The following is a 20,974-nucleotide window of genomic DNA, read 5'->3' as shown; positions in this document are numbered from 1 at the left end:
CTCTCCATCGCCTGAGTCAACCCGCACATCCGTCTGTCCTTCATCTCCCCCACCCCCGTGGCCTCGCCCACCACCCCCGCAGCCCCTCCTGCCACCAGGGATGCCACCTGAGGCGGTGCAACTCTCTGGGGATGAAACGGGCTTGCCAGGACGGGGAGCCTGGTTCCCAGTCCTCGCTGAGCCTGCAAGACAGGGCCTGAAGACCACTCAGGGGCTTTCACACCTTCATTTATTACACTTGAACCCTGAGTTCCTCACTGGTCCTTCTGAGTGGCTCTCAGACGTGGCACTGACACATGGCCCGGCTCCTGGTGGCAGCTGCCAACAGCTCTCTCCGGCTCACAAATTCCCCTGGGGAATGTGGCCACCAGAGGTTCCAGTCACTGGACCTTGGCCCCCTACACCCTCGTTTGGGGGAACAGAGCTGTGGCCTCCTGCTGCTGCCTGAGTCCTCCATTCAAGGCCCACCTGGGGTGGAGTCCCCCCAGGGGAAGGGCGCTCAGGCCGTGGGGCTCGGCTTGCCCCTGTGCGCCCGGTCCGGGGGTGGCCGGCTTCCCTGCCATGCGCAGGGGCGTGCCCTGCGGTGTGGCCTGATGGGGCCGCCTGGGGGGAGTTGTTGGCTCCAGTGGCGGCGTGGGGGTCGTTGCCGGCAAGGGACTTGGGTGGGATGGGCGGCTTGAGCGCGCTGACAGCCCGGATGAGGCCCATGCGGCGGCGGATGGAGTGGTCCAGGTTGACCGTGCAGTGCAGCAGGCTCTGCGCCTCGGCCACGGTGAAAGGGAAGTCGGCACCCAGAAAGCGCTCGAAAAGCTCGGGGTCGCCATCCAGGTCGAGCACGTTCTGCAACGCCTTGGTCATGGTGTGCAGCTCGGAGCTGTTGTCGCAGAACACGTCCCAGAGGCGCGCGCTGGCCTCGGGCGCGCCCCCGGCCTGCTGCCGGTCCTCCAGGCACTGCAGCACCCAGCTGAGGCGGCAGGGCCACTGGTTGGCCAGCACGACCCACGCCACGGCCTGGCGCGGCGTGGGGCCGCCGAAGCTGCCCTGCTGCTGCTGTAGCAGGCGCACGGTGATGGGCACGGTGTTGACGATGCGCCGCATGGACACCACGTTGTCGGGCACGTACTCGTAGAGGCAGTCGCGCTCGTCGTGCAGGCAGAAGAGTGCCTCCTGGATGTGGCGCGCCGCCTCGGCGTCCCCGCGGCCCTGCGCGCGCTGGGCCCCCGCCTGCGTCTCCACCTCCAGGAGCTGCGCGCCCTCGCCGCCCCCGCCCGCACCCCGGCCCGGCGGCCGCAGGTTGCGCGTCAGCTCGCGGTAGAGCAGGTCGTCGCGGCTCTGCACGGCGTCGTGCAGGAAGCGCAGCTTGGTGCGGCGGCCCATGATGGGCACGGAGAAGGGCAGCGTGACGGTGCGGTTGAGGAAGAGGTAGCCGTTGTCGGCCGTGCCCTTCATGGAGCCGGCGCTCTCGAGGCACGCGGCCAGGATGCTGGGGTCCACCACCAGGATGAAGATGAAGGGCGCGTGGCTGTCCGACAGCAGCGTGTTCATGGCGTTGAGCACGCCCACCACGCGCTCGGGGTAGCACGTGTCCAGCCCGGTGACCTCGAGCACGACGCGCAGCCGGCGCCGCTGGTAGATCTCCAGGAAGCACAGGAAGTCGGTGAGCAGCTCCACCTCCTTCTTCACCTCGCACATGAAGCCCAGCTGGCTGCCGAACTTCTCGTGCGACACCAGCCGCTCGATCTTCTTGCGCTGGCTCACGACCAGGTGCTTGCCCACCGAGTACACGGCCATGAGCAGCCCCGAGCCCGACAGCGTGGTGGCCGCGCTGCCCAATGCGCGGAGCACGCTGCCGCTGGGGCCGCCGCGGCCCAGCCCACGGGCGCCCACCGACAGGTAGAGCAGGCCCACGCCCAGGCAGAGCGCCGCCAGCAGCGCCAGCAGCGCCAGGCACACGCGGAGCCGGCAGTGCCACTCGCGCTGGTAGAAGCCCGGCGACGTGGCCGGCTTGTTGCCCAGCACCGAGTACACGCTGAAGGGCAGCGCGCCGTAGTGGCGGCGGATGCCCTCGCACAGCGTGGTCACCAGGCCGGCCCACAGCTTGTCGGTGCCCGCGTACTGCCAGGCGCTGAAGCGGATGAAGAGGAACTGCACGTTCTTGCGCCGCAGGTGCACCTCGGTGATGATGGGCCGCAGGAACACCAGGTACCACAGCAGCTGCGGGAGGCCCCAGCCGCTCACGGGCCGCGGCCGCCACTGCACGCGCTGCAGCTCCTCGGCCTCGCACTGCGCCGCCTCCTGCTGCATCAGCGCTGCGGGGAGGGGGGGGGCGCGGGGACGCACGCGTGAGCGCGGCGCGCGCGGGGCAGGGCCTGGGTATGAGACGGGGAGCCCGGGGCGGGTGCGCAAGGAGAGGCTGGAGCTGGGCTTGGACCAGAAGAGCTCTGAGGGCGAGGCCGAGGGTCAGGGGTGGGCAGAAATCGGGGAGAGGGGACAGAAAGGGGCAGGGAAGGCTCTAAGAATTTAAAGGATGCACGCGAGGTGCTGAGGAAGAGAAACGCGGGGCAGCAAGGTGCTACATAGTGCTGGTCTGATTTTTCTGGCTTACTGCTCCTCCTCCAGGAAGCCCTCCCTGATCCCCAGGCTGGATCCGGAGCCCTCTGGGCTCCCCTGTCCCAGCCCTGCCCACTCTGGGTCGTCACTGTCTGGAGACAGGTCTGTCTTCCCCGACGGACTGTGAGTCCAGGAAGGGCAGGTCCCTGGTCGTCTTGGTTAACCTGTGTCCCCTGGGCAGAGAGGAAGTGCTGGCAAATGTCTGAAGGATGGATCCTGAGAGGCTGGGGGCCAGATCTGCCTGCTCTGAGGGCAGTGAATGAGTGGGAATGCGTGGGAGCCAGCAAGCACAGAAGAGCTCCTGACTGACGCTGTTTCCTTTTTCCTTATAGCCAAATCTTTCCCCTCCCACGACCCTGTTTCTTGTTCTGTGACAACACAGGGGCAGACGTGGGCTCGTTTAGCAGGTGCTCCCCAGGGCTGGGCACATGGAAATGAGTCACCTCCAGCCCCTCTGGCTGCGATTGGGGCTGGGGTCTGAGCCAGGTCCACCCAGCTTTGGAACCCGGCCAGGTTTCAGCTCATGTCCTCAATGAAAACCTCTCTGTTAGGGGTCTTGTGGGTGCCAGGCCCTGGGCCAGGGCTGAAGAGAGGGGTCTGGGGGGCACAGAGGCCAGCAGGGACTTGGCAGGAGTCGGCAGCCTCAGTGAGGAACCTGGGCTTCCTCCCTAGGGTGCTGGGGAGCCATGGAGAAGGCTTTTGAGCAGGGGAAGGACAGGGCCAGAGCTGCATCTTAGAAAGATTCCTTGGAATTGGCGGAGAGAGGTGAGACTGGAGCCCAGGAGGCCAGAGGGGAAACGGGCAGGGACCCGGGGCAGAGGCTGTGGGTGTGGGGAGGGACCTGGCTACTGCTGACTTATGGGCACCGGGACTGGGGTGAGCGGGCCTTGGGGAAGCCTGGGGCTGGGAGGGACCAGAGGCCCAGTTCCTTTTACTGCCCCCTCCCCCAACGCACGCAGATCCTCACAAGTGATCTTGTCCAGCATCATATGCAGGCGGCAGCCGAAGGGGGCGTAGAAACCCACGGTCACGGGGACAGGCACGTGGCAGAGGGTCTTGGCCAGGCAGCTGCAGTACACGTCATCCTCTGTCAGGATATCTGGGGGCCCAGGTTGAGGAGGGGGTGGAGGTGGGGAAACTGAGTCAATGAGGCTGGCCAGGCACCACCCTCCTCCCATCTGCCCTCCAGAGCGCCCACCCTCAGCCCCTCCCCGCACCAGCTGTCCCCTCCCTGACTCCCAGAGGTGACTAGGGTCAAAGCTTGGATAGATGGGGGTTTCTGTGGCCGCAGGCAGCCCCTCCTCCAGGGCCAGCTGTGCTCTCTGGATCCCCCAGGGGAGCTGAGCCCAGATCTGCCAGGTAAAGGCTGGGAGGCTCCCCCCGGCTCCTGCCAAGAGGCCTGTGGGAAGTTGGCTGCCCTGGCCCTAGGTCACCAGGCTCAGCCACAGCCCGTGGTTTCCTTGGGAAAGTCGCACAGGCTTTTCTTGGAACTTGACGCCCTGACGTGCCTGGAACACCACGTTCCATGCTCAAAAGCTGCGCATGTCAGCTCCTGCCTGCTCCGCTAGCCTGGCTCCAGTGTGGACCGGCCCCGACGACCTCGGGCTCCTCCCAGCTCCCATCCACCCCTTACCCTGACCTCTCTCGCTCTCCATGACCCCATGCCCACAAGTCAGTAATCCTGCCCCGAGCCCAGGCAGACCCTCCTTCTGCTCCTGCTCCCCGCAGCTTGCTCTGCATGACCCGGGCAGAGCGATGCCTCTGGGACGCCAAGTCCCCTCCTCTGAAAGGTGGGGTGCAGAGATGCTGGGAAGCGTGGGTGCCAAAGGGTCTGCCCAGGGGCGGGCCCTCAGTCAATGCCCTGGTCTGGAATGGCTGTTTAGCATGCAGATTCTCGTTTAAGTCCCAGCACCATGTGCAAGCACTACCGCATCCCTTCTGCAGAGGGCGCCCTGCCCCAGGCCCCCACTGAGCTCTACTCTCTGGACTTGGAGCCCGGTGTGGGGGGCGCCAGGCCAGCCTCCTGGGGCATGGTGGGCTGCAGGATCCAGCCCTCGCTGAGGGCCAGTGCTGGGCCTGGGGGCACAGCCGGGAGGGCAGGAGGAGGACCCGGCCCAAGGTGGGCTGAGGTGGCGGCCAGGGCGGATCTGACCCCACGCTGCCTGATCACTGGCGGACTTGGCCTGCTCCAGCCTCTACTTCTGTGTGTGTGAAATGGGCTCCGTGGCCCAGAGGCTCCAGAACAAGGCTGGGCCTGACCTGGAGCCGGAGTCCCCGCTCAGCGGTTGCTGCCTTCCAACCAGACCTAGAAACCAGCCGCGTGTCCCGCCTTCACTGCGGCCTCCCTGGTCAGGCCACCAGCACCTCTCCCCTGGACTCCGGCTTCCTGCCCTCGCCTCCCACAGTCCACTCTCCTGATAGATCCCAATCAGCTCCCGGCCCTCGTGGCCCCCGCCTCCCCCAGAAGCCCAACCTCACCCCAGTCACAGGCCCCGCAGGATCTGACCCCATCTGGCCCTCTGCCCCTCACTCCCTCCGCTGCAGCCATGCCGACCTCCTTGCCGACCTTCAACAGGCCACCTCAGAGTCTGCATTTGCTGACCCTGCTGCCACTTACTCGAGAGAACCGCCCCATCTTTGCTCAACTGTCGCCTTAATGAGGCCTCACCTGATGACCCTATTTAATTTGCAAACCCTAATGCTCCCTACCCCCCTTCCTGCTTTATTTTCCCCACTGTGATTAACACCGGGTGACACACTTAAACTTTCCGTATTTGTTTCCTGTCCCCGCCTCCCCCCACTGCCTGTTGAACGTGAGCTCCATGAGGGCAGGCATCTGTCTGCCTGTGCCCTGTGGCCCCCCCACAACAGAGCCTGGCGCCCACTGCAGGCGTCCAGTACCCAGTCCCAGAATGAATGAATGAACGAATGAATGAATGAATGAGTGGGTGGGTCCCTCCCATCGCTGCGCTGCTCGCTTCCTCCCCCAGGCTGCTCCCTACCCGCTGCTGCAGCTGCTCTCCTGACCTGTCTCCCCCACAGCAGAGCTGGCCAGCAAGCTGGCGCTTATCACCCACCCAGCGGGCCAGGGAGGGAGGGCGGGCCAGGAAGAGAGCGAGCAGAGCCAGGGTGTCAGCAGAGGGAGACTGCGGGCCCGGCCTGTGGACAGGCCTGGGGAGGAAGCCTCAGCTCCCACAGGGAAGCAGAGGCGGCCACCCAGCCCAGGGTCAGGGCTGATCACGGCCCAGACAAGGACCCAGAGGCAGGGATGAGGAAGGCAGGCCCGGGCCCAGGCGGGAAGTGAGGCGGCAGGGACAGAGCCCCCGGGGAGACTGGGTGAGCACCGGAGCTGTAGGAGGTGAAGAGGCTGAAGGCTGCGGGGGCAGGCAGGGGCCGGGCGCCAGAGGGCCCGCTGGGCTCCAGGAGGGTGCCGGCTGCGGAGGGCAGGGCTGGACCGCTGCTGGCTGTGGCGGGTGCCATGGTGAGTGAGGTGGTGGGCGCGGGAGGCAGCTGGGGGGCGCTGGCCGGTCCCATGGGGGCAGCGGCGGTTGCAGGCGGCCCCTGCTGGGCCTGGTGAATGGAGCAGAGCTGCTGCCGCAGGGGGCTGGGAGGTGGGGGCTGGGGCTGCCGCTGCTGCTGCAGGATGGGGTGCTGGGGGCCCCGGCAACAGCCCCTGACACACCCCGAGTGGCCGTGGTAAGCCAGCTGCCAGCACACCTGGGGGGGTGGTCGACAGGGCCTGTGGGCTCGAGGGGCCGCTGGGTCATGGCACCTCGGGTGACAGCATCCTGGAAGGAAGGAAGTGGGGGTGACTGGGCCTGGGTCTCTGACCCCTGAAGGGCACTGGCAGGAACCAGGTCAGGTCTTCAAATAGTCAAAGAGAAAATGAGAAGGGAGCGTGGGCAGAGGGGGGCTCTGTGCTTTCCCATGGTGGGAGAAGAGGTGCAGGAGCTGGAGAGGGGCGATGCCCCAGCCACCCCAAATTCCTCAGTCCTCGAGGGGTCCCTAGTGGGGCAGACTGAGAGGAATCCATCGGGAGCTGGCCTGCTTGGTCCGGAGGAGGCCAGAGTGATGGGAGGTGGCCGTGGAGAGGAGACAGGGTGGGGAGTGGGAAGAAGGAGGGTGGGCCTGGCCCCTGGCCCCAGGCTGGCGGGAAGGGGGCTGCCTTGGGAGGCACAGGTACCCACCCCTAGAAGGCTGAATTGGCTCTAACGGGAGGTGACTGCCCCCTCCCCACCCCGAGCAGTCACAGCCTCATTCATACACACTCAGTCGGGGGGCTCCCTCTCCCACTCCTCCTTCCCACCACACTGCTCCCCCAGGTTGGGGGGCAGTCCCCACAGACCTGGCAATTTGGGGAGGGGGAATTCTTCCCACGCTGGGGGAGGGGCAGGCCAGTGGGTGTCCCCATTCCAGGGTGGTCCCCCCACAACCCTTGTGCAGAAGCCTGTATGGAGGTGCTAGTGGTGCTTCCTTCCTGGGGTCTCAGGGTCTCCTTCCACTCGAGCCCCCAGTCACTGGCCTCTCTCCCTGCCGGGACCCCCCCAAACTGAACCCTTACCTTTTTGGTGCCCCAACTCTGGGTCCAAGAAGTAGCACTCGTTGGGGGTCCCAGGGGGCAGGGCGCCCTTGGCGAAGTGGACGGTGTAGCGCTTCTGCATGGCAGCAGGGGCCTGCTGAGGGGGCAGGGAGAGGGTGGGCTCGGCGCCCAGGCCCCTCAGGCGCCAGCAGCAGAGAGCCCACTCCCTGTGACCTCGGCAGTGAGAGACCATGTCTGCCAGGTGGGGTCCTGGTCCCCCAGGTGGGGCGGAGGTGCCTTCGGAGTAAAAGCGAGAGGGCGGGACAGGGAGGGATGGAGGATGGAGAACGGTTGGGGGCTAATTTGGGGTGGGTGAGATTCCTGAGGGGCGGGTGACTGTTTGGGAGCCTCTGGGAGTTTCCAAGAAGCCAGGACAATGGGGTGCTGAGCAGACGTGGGCTGGGGTACCGTGGGAGCTGGCGGGTGGCTGGGTGAAACTAGGGGGGACTAGGTATTGGGGGTGTGCGCTGTGGGAGTGGGAGCGTGCCTTTTGAAAAGAGGAAACCAGCGCACTGAGGGTGGGGGTGCGGGGGAGGGTGGGGGGTGGGCAGCGAGCAATGGAGTGGCTGAAATTTCAGGGCTGGGGACATTCAGGAACTGAATGAGGGGTTGGTGGGAGGGGAATTCTGGGGGAGCAAATGGAATCAGGTGGTGCAATTTGGGGAGAGGCTCAGCAAACTCGGGGCGAGATGGGGTGCACCGGGTTTAAAATGCGAATAGCCGAGAGCAGACCGGAGGAAAGATGCTGTCTGGAGGGCGGGACAGGTGAAGCCGAGGGGCAGGGGAAACTCGGGTGGTGCGAGTCAGGGCTCAGTGGGGGCTGAGGGCCAGGTTTGTGGCCCCTGCCTGCCGCCCTCCCCCCCGGCCTGGGTCCCCCGTACCTGATGGCAGCCTCGGCCGAGCTGCTGTGCCAGCCCTCTGCTGTCAGCGCAGGCCCGACTGGTGAGGCCCCGGAGCTGGGAGCCGAGCCGCCCGACCGGTTTGCCCGCCCTGTCCAGTGCTGTCTGCTCTCAAGGACTGGGAGGCTGCCTCCACGCGGTACCCCAGGCAAGGGATGGGGATGGCAGGCCTCCGTGCTGCCTGGGGCGGGACCTGCCAGAGGGTCTATGGGGCCAGCCCCGGCGCACTTCTGCTGTGGGAGGGCAGGAGGCTGGGATGCGGATGAAGAGCCTGGGACCGGGAGAAGACGCAATCCCGGGTTCGGATGCCAGTTCCTCCTGGGCCCAGCTGTGTGATCTTGGGCAAGTGACTTCACCTGTCTGAGCCCTGGCTTCCTCGTTGCTGAGCAACGAGGTGCCAGTGTCGGCACCTGCCTCTCATGGTTGTCAGGAGGAGTCCACAGAGCACAGGGCTGGCACTGGGCACCGACAGCAGCTACGCCTGCTCGGCTGACTGACCCACTTACCGGGTTGCTCAAAATGCTTCACATGTCACGACAATACACACACGACAAAGGCTTCCAGGAGTCACACGCGATGGACGTGCTTTTCCTACAGTAACCCCGTCCTTCTCGCCATACCCCAGTGGTGTGGGTGTGATGCCCACTTTACAGATGAGGAAACCGAGGTGTGGAGAGGTGAAGTCCCTGACCCGGGTCACAGGGAAGCAGAGGGGGCTTTGAAAGGCTGGGGTGGTGCTCTGCCTGCTGCTGGCTGGGCAGGTGGAGGGCTCCCTGCAGCCCTTCTTCCAGAGGTGAGGGCGGGGTGGGGCTGAGCAAGGGGGGCCTTAGATGCCACGGGGGCCCTTCGCCCCCCAGGGTCCTGTCTCTGCACTGCTGGAGCAATGGGGACAACTGTGACTGCCCGGGGAGAGGGCTGGCCTGATGGGGATAGGGGAGGCAACCACGGAATAGTGCCCAGGACAAGGGTTCAGGACAGGAGACGGGAACCCACCCGGCCCTGCAGGGCACCCCTCTAGGGGTTCCGCCTGGGTGGCCAAACACAGCACCCTGTAGCCAGAGCTCTGTCCCCCCCTCCACCCGGGGCCAGGCCTGTCTCTCCTTCCCCAGGCTTTCAAGCCGCTTCTCCTCCCTGTCCTCCACCAATGTGGGACTGTGCCCCCATGCCAAGCACCCCACCACCACCCCGGCCCTCGGCGGGGCTGGTCTGTCTGAGTGGGGGAACCTCCAGGACAGTCCCATGAGCTTCTTGAGGGCAGGGCTGGGACAGTCGCCCACTCCCGCTGCCGTCCGCACACAGTGTCGCTGAGTGGCTGCAATTCATTCGGGAAACATCTGCCAGGCTCTGCGCTGGGCAGTGCCACCACCAGAGGAGGGGTCGGGAGGGACCCAAGAGGAAGTGTGTGGAACATAAACAAGTAAACACCACAGGGCAGAGGGAGGTTGTCCAGGAGCCCGCCCAGGGCTGCAGGCGCAGAGACCAGTGAGGAACCGCTCCAGTGGGCGTGGCGGTCAGCAGAGGCCGGGCGGCTACCGGAGATGAGAGGGAGCAGGAGTCTGGGGAGCAGGCGGGGGCGGGCAGCCCAGGCAGAGAACACATGAGGCCGGCCAGGGAAGGCGGACCAGCTGTGTGGGCTGAGGGGCAGGCCCAGGCAGGGCCGGATGGGGTGTCTGCACCAGACTCTGCAGAGGGTGAGGAGCCACCGTGGGGGTGTTTTAAGCAAGGAGACCCTTCCTCACTCTCGTCTTGGTTTACAGCTCTGAGGGGGAAGTACTTACCCACGTCAGGCAGCAGGGGGCAGAGTCCAGGTGCACGATGCCCCCAGATGCTATGAATGTAAAGGGGCGGGGGAGGCAGGGAGGCTGAGGGACCGATCAGCTGTTCTGGTAGGACTCGGGTCTGCCAGCATGTGAAGTGTGTACATAAGTATGTGGGGAACGAGGATGTATGGCCCGTGTCCCCGCTCCGTCCATCCTCGCTCCCGGCAGCCCCCCGCCCTTCTCCCTGGAGAGAGGTCCGTTCTGTGTGCCCCGCTGGGCACAGAGCAGCCCCAGACTTGTTGACACTGCTGGGGCCGCCGGTGTCGGGGGCCACCATCCCCCTGCCAGGTGTGCAGGGTGGGAGGCAGCATGCTCCAGGGCGTGGAGGGGGCCCGGGAGGGGAGGGAATAAGGGGTGGGCAGCCACATGGTGCTCTGCTCCCCCACCTCGTGCAGGACCTGTGACACAGTCACTTCACAGACACCCCCTCCTCCCAGCGCTCTCAGAGTGACCCCCACATTCCACTTTAGATGGCTCCACATACAGAACCTTTATTGAGCATCTACCATGCAGAGTGATCCGATGGGGGGAGCCTGCCACACCAGCCCCAACTGCTGCCAGGACCACCTTGCCCCATGGATGCCCCCACCTCCCTCTGACACCCACTTGTTGAGCACGTGTGACACCCTGAAGTGGCTGGAGCGCCTGCCTTGCTTGTCACCCCCAGAGCCTGGGATCCCCAGCACCCTCTGGCCACCCCCAAAGGCAGTGGCCTGGGGTCCCTGGGCCAGAGGTGGCTGTGAGGCTCAGCCGGGAGTGGGGCCTGGGGCTCCTCAGGATTTCTGGATCACCACCTGGAACTTACCTGGAAGAGAAGGGCTGGCTTTAGCCTGAGGCTGGGACCTGAGGGGAGAGGCAGAAAGCACCCCAACAGCTCAGAGCTGTTCGTCCCTTAGGCTGGGCCTCAGTTCCCTCACTGGTCAAGGGGGTGATGCTCCCCACCCGCCTGGCCTGCATCCAGGGCTGTGTGGGTGACCAAGGGCACGAGGGCCAAGCATGTGGGCCGAGGGGAGGGGCCCAGCACGGGCTTCTGTGGCACGTACTGCTCAGGGCCTGCCCACTTGGACCCCAGGTCCCCCCATGAGTGGACCTCGGGGGCCAGCAGAGGGGAAGACACCTGGGGGGAGGGGCAGTGGAGGGCAGGACACCCCGCCAGGTGGGGTGCAAGTTCCACGGGGCCCAGCCGCCTTTGGAGTCCCTCATCAGAGCTTCAACCAGAATGACTTCTGTTATGTTCACCTGGGTACCCGCATTCGAAGAACGTTTGAAACTACTGGACTGGCTCGCCCCAGGGAAGCAGGCTGGGGGACACCACAGGGCCAGGGGCACTGATGGGCTGCACCAGCTGTGTGGCCTGAGCATGTGACTTAATCTCTCTGGGCCTCAATTCCCCATCTGTAAAATGGGGCTCCACAGCCCGGGCCCACCTCCCCGGCACGCGGGAGCAGGGAAAGGAGAGCTCCGGATCTGTTGCCTCTCTCAAGGGATGGGCAGAATCCCCCCTCCACGACTCACAGGTGGGCAGGGCTGCCACGGAGGCGGTGACCAGGCTCTTGACGCCCAAGGTGCTGAGGGTGCCACGCAGGAGGCCGCAGGTGAAGGCCAGGAACTGGGGGGGGAAAGTGGGGGCACAGGTCACTGTGGAAGAGGGAGGCCGACACCCAGGACTGGGGCCATGCTGGGCTTCGGGCTTCGCAGTGGGGTCAACCCTTTCCCCGGGCCGTGGGCTGTGGGCCGGCCCCTCAGCTGGGGGAGAGGCCCATCTGGGGGTGGGGGCTGGGTAAATAGCAGGAGTGAAGTGTAGGTGGGGTCCTAGCACCCCCATACCTTGGGTGCTTCCTCCAGATACTGCAGGCCCGAGGCCATCCGGACGAGGAGGGGGAAGCTGTTGTCCTGCAGGACGTAGGTCCCCTGGGGCAGAGAAGTGGCCCAGGGGGCTGGGGTGGCGCCTGTGCCTTTGTCGTGGGGGGAGGGGAAGCCAGGACCCAGCGCCCCCGCCCCGCTGGGCTGAGGTCTGGAAGGACCCCTCCCTCAAAACCACTGTGGTCAGGGCCCATCCTTCAGAGCTGCAGCAGGGCCAGGGCTTCCCACCCTGGGCCTGGTGTCTGCCCACGCAGTGTGTTGGCCCTGCCCCCCTGGCTGCATGACTTTCCGGGGGAGAAGCTGCAGACCCGGCCCGAGAAGCGGCCAGTGTGGGGCTGGGCGCAGCGTGGGCGTCTAATGGGAACCTGACCCAGGCTGCGACAAGCAGCGTCACGCTGAGGCAAGATGCTGCAGCCACGAGAGCGCCTCTGCCCACTCTGGGGCCCCAACCTGGGAGGCTTGTGGAAATTCTGGAAATAGCCTCGACACCCCGTTGTAGCCTCCTGGCTTCCCTCAGACGATGCACAGAGGTGCCAAGAAGGGCTGTGGCTGCCGATGGGATACCCAGTTCCTGCCTCCCAGCTTTGGGCAGGCCCCACTGGTGGGCTGGGCCTGCTGCAACCCCTCTCTGTGGGCTCTCCTGCGTTTCAGCCTCTGCCTGCAGTCAGGAAGCCGGGGCCGGGTGTGTGCACACACCTGGTGATTGGTGCGGAGGCTGTCCATCTGCTTTTGGAACACGGCCACCCACAGGTCTTTGCACAGGAACTTGAGGACGTCCAGCTCCTCCCTGAAGGCCAGCATCTCCCGGGGCAGCCTGCAGGGCAGTGGCAGACACTTGGGCCAGGCTGATGCTGTGGGGTCGGCCAGGCCAGGGTTGGGGAGCCCCGGGTGAGGAAGAAGAGGAAGCCAGGCCAGGTTCCTGCATGGAGCAATGCCACCCTCCTCGCCCAGGCGTGCCCAGGAAGGGGCCCAACCTTGGTCCTGCCCACCTGCAGCCAGGCAGGGCCGGGGAAGGACAGGAGGGGCCGGCTCTCACCTCTCACCCAGGGCCTGGCCCACACGGAAGCCCATGCCCTCTAGGACAGACAGGTTCATCTTCTGTCCCTAGAAGGTCAAGGAAGAGAGGCTCAGGGACCCTCAGCCACCTCCAACCAGGAGCCACCTGGTGTAGTGGCTACAAAGGGGACACAAGACCAACGTGCCCTTCCCTGCCAGTTGAGGGGCGAGGAGACCCGCGAGGGAGCACCTTCCTGCGCCATCTGACCAGGACAGCTCAGGCCTTCGCAGTGGCAGGCTGGCCTTGCCTTGCCCCTCTGCCGCGTGACACCTCCATTCCCTCACACGCCTCCTCCTGGACCCTCTGAATCCCCACACTCCTATCCCATCAGCCCTCGGGACCAGCCCCCTCTTGCTCCAGGAAAAATGGGCACCTTCCCCAGGCTCAGCTGCACCCCTGCCTGTCAGCTCTCTCCTGATAACACCCATCACGTACCGTCAGCACTTCCACCCTTACAACACCCTGTGAGGAAGCGCTCTGATCCCCCAGAGGCTCAAGTGGCAGCAAGCACGGTGAGGGGCCACAGGCGTGGGCCCCACTCTCCCAGCCTGGCCAGCAGGGGGCTGTAAAAGTCAACAATGATCGTCACGCCTTAAAACTCAGCCAAGAACCCAGGGAGGGACACACGGGCTCAGCCAAGGGAGATGCTCCCTTGGGCGCTTGGGGAAGGCGTGGCCCAGACGGCATTCTGGGGGGCAGGCCAGGGTCCCACGGTGGGAGGGGCTGAGGCCTGGGGAGGGGGACAGCAGGAGGGCTGCACTTGGTGTCTGTCCACACGCCCAAGAGTGCGGACGGCAGGGCTGGAGGAGCCGACTCATATGTATTTTTCACTTGGGTGACCTGGAGAGAGCCGAGGGAGGGAGGGAGGGCCCGACAGGGCACATCACGGCCTGCAGCCTGCGGCTGTATGTCTCGGAGAAGATCTGGCAGACTGAGGTGGGACAGCAGAGAGGCAGATGCAGAGCCCAGGAGGGAGGCAGCTCGGTGAGGGTGGGGCCCAGGCTGACCCTCGGCACACAGAGGGCCTGGCCCCCAGGAGGCACTTGGGAAACGGATGCTGAACAAGCGAAGGTGGGGATTTGAACAGACGCTGTCCGCGTGCTCTGTGCACACTCCCATCTAATTTAACAACCTCATAAATCAGGCCATCTTTCACACCGGCACCCGGGGCTCAGAGGGGTGAGGTAAGCCTGCCACACACACCCTCAGCTGCGGAGCTGTCTCTCCACCCGAGCAGGTCCGGCTCCCGAGCCTGGACGGCCAGGTGGGCGGGTGGCCAGACAACACCTGCAGCTGTCCCAGCCTCAGTGAGGTGGCACAGGCGGCGGCCTGCCTGGCGGGGGCTGCCGGGAGCAGGGAGGCCCCAGTAGAGGCAGCCGGTGTTTCAGAGCAAGGCGCCCCTCTCCTCTGCCAGGCCACCTGGCACCCGGGTCCCCGCCCGCCATTCCACGCTCCTCCTGCGAGACCGGGCCTGGGTGACAGTGCTCTCTGGGACCGCCCTCGGTTTTCTGGCGGTCCTGGTTTCCTCAAGCATGGTGGGGTGGGCTGCACGGGGTGAGGGGGCTGCTCCGGGTGGGGTCTGATGACTAAGGATGTGCAGGCGACGAGCTCGGGGTGTGAGACAGTGAGGGGCCCCATGCCTGGTGGCTGAGTGCAGGATCTGGAGCCAGGCCAGCCCTGACACCCACCAGCTGTGGGACTGGGGCAGTGGCTTCCTCGTGTTAACAGCATTATTGCCCAGGGATCCTATGAGGAGTAAAGAAGTTGGTAAACGCAAGCTAAGCACTGAGTCGGCTCGGGCAGTGTTCTTGTCATTGTCATTCACAGCCTCGGGTCTGTCAACCTGGGGGACGGGCCCCCTGGGGGACGGGGGATGAAGCCCTGGGCTGGGAGAAGGACCCCACGAGGGAGGGGCTCTGTTCTCTGGGCTGATGGACCTTCTCTGCCTCTCCACCCGGTGGCTGCCGCTCCTGTGTCACCTCCCTTCTAGAGGAGAGCCCCTGGAGGAGGCACGGCCAGGCTCCACTCTGACCCAGGGCGTCTGTGTCCCTGAGGACTTCCCAGTGTGACAAGGAGAAGCCAGGGCTCCCTCGTTCATCCCACAGACATCTCCTGGCTGGCCTTTAGGGGCTTCCCGACCGAGATAGGGGTGACGGGGCCCAGGTGATGGCAACCCACCTGCAAGGGGGGACAAGGGCAGCACAGAGCAGACAGACAGGGCCAGCTCCACCAGGAGGGTGGGGAGCAGGGAGGGGGAGTTCCAAGCAGACGCTGTGCGCAAGGGCAAGGATGCAGGAGAGAGCGGGCTGGCTGGAGGGAGAATGCAGCTTAGGCCACTGCGGGGACAGTGGGGAAAGGTGCGGAAGGGGCCCCGGTCATCCAGGCTAAGGAGGGTGTATGTCCCCCGTGTGACAAATGCTGCCTGGATGTTCTCGATGTGGGCCATGGGGGGACAAGGCAGAGAGCCCCTGCCCTGATGGAGCGGGCCTCCTAGCAGGGGAGCGATTAACGGTTTCATTACAATCACGAAGTGCCAGGAGGGAGACACGCTGAGCTGTGATAGGGCTCCGGGATGTGCCGAGTCTGCTGGGAGTCTGAAGGAAGAGGAGCTAAGCAGGGGAGGGGGCAAGGGAGGGCAGGCACCCCAGGCCAGCGGCCCTGAGAGGGGACAGCTCGAGAGTCAGTGGGGAGCTCTGAGGGGGGTCTGGAAAGGTTTCCACAAGCTCAGGTTTCCCTTCAGGGAACTTCAGGTGGCCTGGGTTTGAATCCTGGCTCCACTGCTGACTACCCAGGTGTGTGACCTCGGGCAAGCTATCTAATGGCCCCGGGCCTCAGTTTCCCCATGTGTGAAATGGGGCTGAGAGCAGTCGCTACCTCACTGTGGCGGTGTGACCGGCACCTGGCAACAGCTGGATCCACAGCTGTTGTTGCTGCTGGCCCCTCTGTACCAGCCCTTGACAGGGGCCAGTTAAGATCTGCTGAACAGAAAGACAGGGGCTGGGGAGATGGACTCATGAGAAGGGCGGGGGGAGGAAGGGAAGAGGCGAGGATGAGCAGGTGCAGGGAAGAGGGTGGAGGAGGAGGGGAGGGGACGCCTCACCTGCTCGCCCATCCCCGGGTCCCTGCAGGAGCTCGTCAGGGATGAGGGCTTTATCATCTCTGGGAGGGCAAGGCCGGACTCTCCCCTCCGTCTGAATCCTCAGGCCCAGCCCAGAGTCACAGCACTTCTGGGCTCAGCTGAGTTTACACAACAGCCCAGCAAGAGGAAACGAGATAAGGCAGGCCAGAGGGGAACCCCGCGGAGAAGGCTTATCAGCCTCGGGCACTAATGGCATCAGCGCTAGGAGGAAGACACGAGCTGATGGAGGAAAGTCTGGGAAATGAAAAATATGGCAGCCAAAATAAACATCTGTTAACAAGGGAGCTGAAGATGGACAAATCTGTGTGGTAGATAAAGCCTCCCAGATCGTCAGGAACAAAACACGAGGTAGAAAAAATGAGAGAAAAGTTATAAGACACGCTAAGAGATCCAGTAAGTCTAATATTCATCTGAGTGTCAAAAAGACACATAGGGAAGGATGCAGGAGAAGAAACGCTCAGAGGTGATAGGAAACAAATGTGCAGAGCCCAAGGAGGGTTCAAGTGCCAGACTGGGAAGGGCCACAGGGCTCCGAGGAGGACGAGGAGAGGACGAGCAAACCGGACCTGCACCCCACACATCCTGAGTGACTGGGAGAGGGCGTCCAGGGCTGAAGCAGGAGGGCGTCGGGGGTGGGGGCGCTGTGTGCCTGCCTGGTCCCTGCTTATCTGTGAGGTTCAACCCCCACCCGCAGAGCCACTGCGCGCAGGCCCGGGGTGGGCACCGGGGAAGGGGCAGGCCTGGTTCCTGCCTTAGGCACAGGGAGAGGGGCCTCGAGTTCTCCGCCTCCCCAAAGCGAATGGCCTTGGAAGACCCAAAAGAAGCAGAGAGTGAACAGGTGAGTGAGGATGAGCGAGGGAGGAGCCAGCACGCCTCCCACCCCACCCTGTCGCCCTGGACTCTCCCCCCTCATCCACCCAGGCGGTCCCAAACAACCCCGAATCCGGAATCCCCCCTTCTCCCCTACAGTCTCAGAGCCCGCCCAGTCCTCCCTCCCTCTCCACCCTGGCCTCTGCTCTGCGCTCCTGCAGCAGGAGGGCCCTTCCTCGCCCTCATCCAGTCTCATTCATGTGCCCAGGGAGGTCTTGCTAAAATCTCAGTTCACACCTTCTGTGGCTCCCACCACCCTTGGGACAGGGCCCCGGTTCCAGGGCCGGCCCACGGAGACCCTGCCCCTGGCCCCCTGGCCTCAGATGCACTGCATCCCCTCTAGGGCTCTGCCCCCACTGTCTACTCTGCCAGGAACAGGTGGGTTTCCCCCGCTCGTGCCCGAGCGCAAGGACTGTATGTGACAGCTGCTGCACCACCCTGGGCCTCTTGAGAGAAGGGGCTGGCGTGGGCGCTCAGGGGCTTTGGTGGACAAAGGCCTGGCCACCTGCAGGCTCACAGTAGTGGATGATGCTCGCTATATGCCTAGATGCGGCAGAGGAATTCACTCCTTTGCCCATGGGCTCCCTTTATCTTCCCAGCTTCTGAGGTGGAGAAACCACAGCCTCCTACTCTCAGAGGAGATTTTATTGCTTTGATAACAAAGGTCAAAGGATCTTTTCGCTCTGGCCAGTCTTCCACTCAACCTGTAACCATCCAGGAGCATCCATCCAACAGCCACGAATAACCAGCATACCAGGCAGGAGATGGAGATCACCAGAGCCATCACTAAGTGATGACTGTGGCTCCTGGGCACCTGTGCCGTGGGCACAAAGATGAACGGGCCACCATCCCTGTCCTCGAGGAGCTCTGGAGCCAGACACCCGGGTCCTGATTTTGCCTCTGATGGTGGCTGTGCGGCCTGGGGAAAGCCCGCCCTGTCTGGCGCCTCAGTCCCTCCTGTGAAGTGGGACAATGTTTACCTCATAAGGCTGTTCTGAGGACTAAATCAGATGAGATATGGTGCTGGGGACACAATAAGTTCCCAAGAAACAGGAGGCCTGCGTTTGGTTGAAACAGGACACTTGTTGGACCAAAGAGAAGGAACAGAGAGTGGAGGAGGGGCCAGGAGCGGGAGAGAAAGGACTGGGAGACAACGGAGCTGTTTCCCGCACCAGGCCCCTGAAAAACGGGGCTCCCCGGGTCAAGGCGTGTGAGGGAGCTGCCACGGCCCCCATGCCGGGCTGCCCCTGGAGCCACCGGGAGCTCTCTGAGGCCCGTCCTCCCCGTTCTGCTCCAGCGGAGTCTCTGGCCCTCAGCATCGGATTCCAGGGGCAGCCGAGGAGAGCCACTGCCCTACAGTCACAGTCCTGTTTGTGTGCGCCAAAAGCCCTGGGTGAGCACACCCAGCAATCGAGTGTTTCCCACGCTGGCTTGACCACAGAAACCCATTGAAATCCTCCTGGAGAGGGGTAGAGTTAAGACACACTGTGGGAGGTTATAGCACAGGCTCAGAAGCGGGAGGCCTGGGTACATTCCTGACCCTGCCACTTTAGAGCAAGCACCCCCTCCATCAAAGCCTCTGTTGCTTCATCTACAAAGTGGGGAGCACCCTGCTGACTTCTATGGGCTGTTAGGAGGATCAAGTGAACCCAGGAGTGGGAAACCCATGAGAGCGCATGGCAAGACTTATACACGTAGATGCTATCACTGGTCACAGTACTCAGTAATCCCAGTCCCCACCGCCACCCTCCACGGCATAGGGGCTGCATCTTCAACAAATCCATGCCGGACCTACTGTGTGCACAGGACCTACTATGTGGTGATCCACACAGACCTGGTCCAGGCCCACACAGCGCGCAGTCTGGCAGGGGAGACGGATATGGATCAAAGGATCATACAGATACATAATTCAGATACATACTTATCAAGTGTGATGAGGGCTACCAAGGAGAAGCTGGGGAGGGGGCTGTGAGAAGGTAACAAGGATGCCTGACTTCCACTGGGGCCTCAGAGGAGGCTTCCCTGAGGAAGGGCATTTGAGCCAAGATCCAAAGGATTAATAGGTGTGAACGCAGTGAAGGTGTGACAGGTGAAATGAGCTGAGAGATGAGGGAGGAGGCTGGTACAGGGGCAGAGAGGAGGGGACCTGGGCTAAGGCAGGGGCAGGGACAGATGGAAACCTATTTAGACAGCGGACCGGGCAGGGCCTGGTTGAAAGCTGGAGGGGAAGGAGAAAAGGCAGATTTCAGGGGCTCCTGGCTTTCTGAGTAGGAAGCCAGGATGGATGGGCTGCTGAGACACCGCAACCCCCTCCCCAACACACAGCCTAACAGACGCTCCCTCTCCATGCTTTAGCTTTCTCCCAGCATTTTCCCGACGTCTATACACTTGACTCATTTATCTCAGTTGTCTGTCTCCCACACTGCAACAGGAGCTCCAGAAGGGCAAGGATTTTTGTACAGTTCACTGAGGAATCCCCAGAGCCTACAGTACCACCGGCACCTTCCAGCTTTTTGTTACAGTTTGTTGAATGAATGAACTCAGGAAGAAACTATGTTGAGACGGTAACAGGCAACACCCCCATTAGGGCTCCTAACTTGGGAAGAAAACCTAAGCCAATAAAAATGTCTTACAGGGCCGACCCGGTGGCTTAGCGGTTAAGTGCGCGCGCTCCGCTGCTGGCGGCCCGGGTTCGGATCCCGGGCGCGCACCGACACACCGCTTCTCCGGAGGTGCTGAGGCCGCGTCCCACGTACAGCAACTAGAAGGCTGTGCAACTATGACATGCAACTATCTACTGGGGCTTTGGGGGAAAAATAAATAAAAATTTTAAAAAAATGTCTTACATATAGATGATGATGTAAGAATAAAGAAAGAAGTGACCTCAGCCCCTGTTTATAAAGTACCTACTCCTTCTTCCCCTTTCTTCTTGGTAACTGATTTTATAACAAAAGCTCCCATGTTTTGAGGGCCATTATGTGCCAGACACGGCATGAAGTGCTTTCAAGTCTGAGCTCATTTATTCTTTCTGAGGGCTGACTTCCAAAATGCCAAGCATGCCCCTACCTCAGGGCTTTGCACCTGTTTTTCCCTCTTCCTGGAATGGAATGCTCTGCCCCCCACTTATCCATGAGGTTTGCTTCCTCCATTCTCTTCCTAGAAAGGCTTTTCTCCACCATCCCCCACTCCATCTCTTTTCTTTCCCTGACTCTACTGAAGTTTTCTTTGTAGAACTTCTCTCTAGCTGGTAGCAGAGTATATTTTTATTTGTTTGACTCTCCTACTGAAATATAAGCTTCGCGAAGACACGGAAACAGTGCCTGGAATACACTAGGCGCTCAGTAAGTTTGTTGAATGAATAAATGTCTCACTCTGAGTCTTAGGTGCTGTTCTGATCCCATTTGACAAAGGGGGACACTGAGGCACACAGCGATTGAGTCATCGGCTCTCACACCTACTGGCGCGGGCGGGATTCAACCCAGACAGTTAAGTCCTCAGTACACGTCCGGTAATAGTAATAACTGTCACTACCGCCCGCTTACCCTGGGCCAGGCCTGGGCTAAGAGCCTTCCCCCGAGCTGTCTCGCTCGGTCCTAGAAGTGACCGCGAGGCCGGCCCTGCGGCGAGCCCGCTTCACAGCGGACGGCGCCAGCCCCCGAGGTCGCCCAGCGAGGCAGCGCCGGGGTCAGGGTTCCGCGCTCCCCGGGGCCTCGACCCGGCCTTCCCGCCGCGGCCCGCGCGTCCTCCCCCGCAGCCCCGGCGCTCACCCCGGGGCCGGGGTCCGGGTCACGCGCCCACAGCTCCGCCACCATCTCCGTGTGCAGAAACTCGAACAGCACCGCGTCCGCCATGCGCCGGCCTCCCGCGCCTAAAGAACGCCCGGCGCTTCGCGCTCTCATTGGCCCAGCTGTGTAAGCCCCGCCTCCTGCACCTAGGCGCGACCCCGCCTACTCCCACTTCCATTGGTGTTTCAGACTAGTCCCGCCCCCCTCCTCTCACGCGGTGCGCGCGTGAACGCGGGAGATTAGGGGGCGGATCTACTTCTTTCATTGGCCACACGTGACAGCATCTCCGCCTTTCCCCTCCGTCTCTTCCCTGTTTCCGGGTCTTCGAGCATTTCCATTGGCCGAGTCGCTG

The 20,974-nt window shown here is 63.2% G+C and overlaps 2 protein-coding genes across 5 annotated transcripts; both read right to left on the bottom strand.

Moving 5' to 3' along the window:
- Positions 1–425: 425 nt before the first annotated feature.
- NKPD1 (NTPase KAP family P-loop domain containing 1) lies at positions 426–8,060 on the bottom strand. The gene is given in 5 exon segments (XM_014795194.2): positions 426–549; positions 552–2,309; positions 3,578–3,709; positions 5,955–6,398; positions 7,172–8,060. Coding segments are annotated over 5 exon segments (2,595 nt in total). The 5' UTR covers positions 7,383–8,060; the 3' UTR covers positions 426–499.
- Positions 8,061–8,074: 14 nt separating this feature from the next.
- Positions 8,075–20,711, bottom strand: TRAPPC6A (trafficking protein particle complex subunit 6A). Of its 4 annotated transcripts, XM_087421567.1 has the most exons (7): positions 20,605–20,711; positions 12,808–12,875; positions 12,468–12,585; positions 11,736–11,819; positions 11,424–11,517; positions 10,714–10,751; positions 8,075–9,987 (listed from the first exon to the last, which is right to left on the bottom strand). In XM_087421567.1, the coding sequence occupies exons 1-7, from the start codon at positions 20,686–20,688 to the stop codon at positions 9,202–9,204; spliced, it is 1,272 nt and encodes a 423-aa protein (XP_087277693.1). In that variant the 5' UTR covers positions 20,689–20,711; the 3' UTR covers positions 8,075–9,201. The 4 variants fall into 4 exon arrangements, with proteins under 4 accessions (XP_087277693.1, XP_087277694.1, XP_004440205.2 ...); XM_087421568.1 differs by lacking the exon at positions 8,075–9,987 and having other exon boundaries at positions 10,374–10,751; XM_004440148.3 differs by lacking the exons at positions 8,075–9,987; positions 10,714–10,751 and adding an exon at positions 10,374–10,713.
- Between the last annotated feature and the right edge of the window lie 263 nt (positions 20,712–20,974).

Source organism: Ceratotherium simum, chromosome 33 (genome assembly GCF_057802395.1).
Source record: "Ceratotherium simum simum isolate JZ-2026a chromosome 33, ASM5780239v1, whole genome shotgun sequence".
Lineage (NCBI taxonomy): Eukaryota > Metazoa > Chordata > Mammalia > Perissodactyla > Rhinocerotidae > Ceratotherium > Ceratotherium simum.
This window is presented reverse-complemented; position numbering and strand designations above follow the sequence as displayed.